Source organism: Bactrocera latifrons, unplaced genomic scaffold, assembly GCF_001853355.1.
Source record: "Bactrocera latifrons isolate USDA-ARS-PBARC rearing strain unplaced genomic scaffold, ASM185335v1 scaffold_613, whole genome shotgun sequence".
Classification (NCBI taxonomy): Eukaryota; Metazoa; Arthropoda; class Insecta; order Diptera; family Tephritidae; genus Bactrocera; species Bactrocera latifrons.
The window spans coordinates 104427-108538 of NW_017537283.1; the positions used below are offsets into that span (position 1 = coordinate 104427).

At 34.1% G+C, this 4112-nt stretch overlaps 1 protein-coding gene across 3 annotated transcripts; it reads right to left on the bottom strand.

The window, feature by feature from the left end:
• Positions 1-1580: 1580 nt before the first annotated feature.
• On the bottom strand, positions 1581-4112 carry LOC108975119 (the record flags this gene model as incomplete). Of its 3 annotated transcripts, XM_018943411.1 has the most annotated exon segments (5): positions 1581-2130; positions 2212-2359; positions 2430-2710; positions 2840-2899; positions 2969-4112. In XM_018943411.1, coding segments are annotated over 5 exon segments (750 nt in total). In that variant the 3' UTR covers positions 1581-1975.

Consider the following 4112-nt stretch of genomic DNA (forward strand, 5'->3'; position numbering starts at 1 on the left):
CTGAGCATCTTTCTCTTTGACACCATGTCTGATATCCCACGTGATCTGTCAAATACTAATGCATGAAAATCCTAACCTCAAAAAAATCACCCGATACTTGCTTCAAAGTACTTTCTAGCAAATTCGATAAAATCTTGTGATGGGGTGAAAAAGCTGGCAATGTCCACAGTTCGGTGCCCTACTGGACAAGCGCTAACCTGAACAGCTCTCCACACAAATGTTGTAAAAACTTTCTTTTCTAACTCCGTGGAAGAAGAAACGTTTTGCCCTCAAGGCATAACAATAGTTAGTGACACGCAGATAATAAATGATGCTGCGGTTCGGCAACATTAAAGCAAGAGGGAGCGATGGCATACCAAATCGGATTCTTAAGATTGCAGTGCAGCACAGCCAAAAATGCTTCAGACCAGTTAAAACAGCGGGAGCACTTAGCCAAAGTAAAAGATCTAAGAAACAACACTGGTTTCGCGGGAAGCGCTCTAATATCGACGAAATAAAAAAGCTGACTGGAATTGCAAAAACAGCTATTGAAGGTACAAGGTGGATGCAAGGATTTAAGAAAGACTCCGCACTCATCACTTTTGATGTGAAAATACACTTAGCTCGGCGCACTTGCCTCACATAATACGCGCTTTAAAAAAATTAAAATCCCCTGCGTATTCACTGGAGATATTTAAGAGCTATCTGTTGGATATTCTACTATTATATCAAATAGATTAAAGGGTCAAAAGTCATATGTAACTGGTAGAGTGCTACAAGGATTCGTGTTGGAACCACTGCTACGGAATATTCTCATTGAGGGAATATTGGGTCTCCATCTGTAGAAAGAAACGAAAATAATACGATATGCGAATGAAACTCCTGTGACAATTGATGCTAAAGATTTGAATCAAATGCAAAACATATGTGCAGCTACAGCCCAAGCAAATTAAAAACAGGTCAGATATCTAAATTCCATCTAGCGGGTCAGAAACCCGGAGCAGTACCACTACTCAGAACTATTAAAACACCGACTGCACTAATAATTTTGGTCTTATCGCAAATTATAGCCTAAATAGGTGGTCCAAATCAAACAAGAAAGTTTCTTTTGGCAAAAAAACCAAGCGATATATTGTGTTTTATTCGGCATCTCTATGATAATTTATGTTAACTCATAAAGTACACACAATAGAAAATACGCCGCTCAGGCTAAGGTCCAGTAGCCAGTGATTTCAGCATATTGGCTTTCGATAACACCTTCACACATTCAAATAACGTTATTATCACTCATCAGTAATAAAACTAAATGTATGTGTCGACGTGTAAATACCCTGCAAAAAATGCGACTAGTCCGGGATGTGTCCGGAATTAGTCGCAAAGGAACATGCGACTAATCCCACTTTACATCTCTTTGTATGGACTGAACTGTTCCCTTTTGTTCGAGCATGTCCTATGAAGAGACTAATTGTACCCATTTATACCCAAATGGGTATAAAAAGGGACTAGTCGCTTTGTAGGTCGCAATGGTAGCAGAATGAGACCAGTCGTTATAAAACCTCTAAAAATCCCTATAACAATCAACATAAATTTTATCCGAAGCCTTCGTTTTAAAATATGTATTTTTATTTAATTGACTTTAAACACTTTAAATACAGCTTCTCTAACATAAATCTGACAAATCAAAATTTTTACAAAACTCATGAAAGAAATTATCATCAAAATTTAAAAAAATGTATCTTAAAAAAAATCGTTTACGCAGTTTTGTACTCCACTCAAAAAGTTCGCGTTGATTTCTTGCTTTCATATAACGCGTGAACAAAATTTATTCTTTAAGAAAAAAAAACGGAATAAAATGGGCTACAAACTTTTAGGAGAATATTTCTTGTGAGTTTTTAGCTGCGAAAATTTTAAAATAAATATTCGTTCTGGTTTCTTTACGAGTTTTATAAATCACATTTTTTAAATAATTTTATAATAAAAACTAAAAAAGAAAAATTCAGTCCAGAAATAAGAGGGGTAGTAGTTTAAGATGCAGAATTTTTCTTTTTTGTCGATAAGCTTTCTTAAAGCATTTAGCTTTTTCGAAAGCAATGGCTTTGCGCAGCGCGTCCTCCGGCGACAATCCCTTAAATGGTAATTTGGCAATGGCTCCTAAATGAAAAGAAGATTTAATTTAACTTGAAATAAAAACATACATATGTGTAAAACAATGGTATGGAATATTTATCTTACCAGTCAATGAAGCATAAAAATTTGGGAAAGATTTTAAGCTTATCTTTCCATGTGAACCATCCACGTTYATTGACGCTATGACGTCMTTATTTAACARCAGCCTTATATTTCTGASATTGTTGCATAAAATAGCAGACATCGCAGATTCCTATAAAATATGTTTAAATAATATTTGTAAACTGAGCTATGATATAAATCTATATATCAAATTAACTTACATATACATCTCTGTTAGTAGGGGTAATTTTTTCCTCCAACTGATGCATTTCTGGGACGTCACTTATTGGGAAATATTTTGTGATGGGTGCATTTTTTGATTCTTGGCGAATCAATTGCTCAGTCGCCACCTTTTGGACCGCTATTGCATCCATTATAGCAGTATTCTGTGCTTCGACTATCAATTGCAGGTCGTCTAATTTTTTGCCAATATCCTGTAACTGCTTTTCAAACGTGTTGCAGTGGCTGCAGCAAACAACTTCAAACACGCCTTGGTTGGATTCTAAAACAATAAATTTAAATGGTATATTTAGTGGCYGACGTTGAAACGCTGATCCCACGTGATTCTAAAAATTAAGGCATTTTAAGTGTAATAGTAGTTTTCTAAATACATTTTCGAAGATGTCTTCACCTATAGTGCATTCACTGKATACACTAATGTTTTGTCCAAGGTGGGCAGTGTCAATGCCATCTGTAAAGCAAAGTTTGTTTTAAGTTTTTATGAATTACGGATTATAATTGTTAAATGATGAATACCTACATTTTGCCTTTTTCATTGGAATTGCTGTGGTCGACGTTTTGGGATTTGGTGCTCCATATTTTTTGAAATGCTCAAGAAAAAAAGAAAAATTAGTAATTGTTTCCATAAAAAAAATGATAAAAAATTAACTATTACAATAAACGAAGGTTACATGCAAGTATGTAATATTGGAATAAGAAGGGATACACATTAATATATACTCTACATCATCCAGAGAAAACTCCTCTATATCAGATGACAGAATATGGTCCGCAGTACATATTCCCATAGTATACGAATCAATGGGCTCTGYGAAATAGCTTTCTAGGTGTAAAAATCTCTTTCCTTTGATAACTTTGCTGTTAATGTCTTTAAATTCCTCAATTCTTATGTACTGAAATGGTTTTACGGAACAGTAACTATTTGGGCTTTTATTAGATAACAWAAATTCTTTAAAATTAAAACTCACTATAATGTTATTTTTTATTTTAAAACCAGTAAATTTTGGGGCCACCACAATTTCTTCATGTTTCATCATATTATGTATTTGTTGTAATATTTGTGTCGGTTTTTTCACATATGACTTCAAAATTTGTAAGTGGTTTTCAAAGGAATATGCAGAGTAACTCGATGGAATACCTAGCTCTTTAACGTCTTCTGAAATATGAAGAAGGGAGTGTACATTGCACGAAATACTGTTTTCCCCAAACACAACAGCAAAATTTTCCACGAATAACTTTAACATATTTCCCGCTACATCAATGTTAGAGTTATAGTTTTTTGGGCAGAATAATAACCTACACGCGCAATGCAATAGGAGGAATTCATAATATACATCACCCGGAAGCTCATCTTTGAGGACATAAATTCCATAATAAAAAAGAAACATGCAGAACTCAATCGCTTTCCAATTCGCTATTTCATCTACAGTTCTTGGTTTACGAACAAATTCCCTGGTGATGTACGAAGATAACGCTACTATTTTTTTGGATAAATACAATTTAGTTTCTTTTTTAAATTTGTAATTTGATTTATTATTTATTACTCGTAAAATAAACTTTCGCATGWCCCCTAAATCGATTAAATGCATAACATCAAGAGGAACTTGAGAGATCATGTTAATATTAATTTTTTCCAGTGGAGATAAATTCTCTTTGAAAAGAGA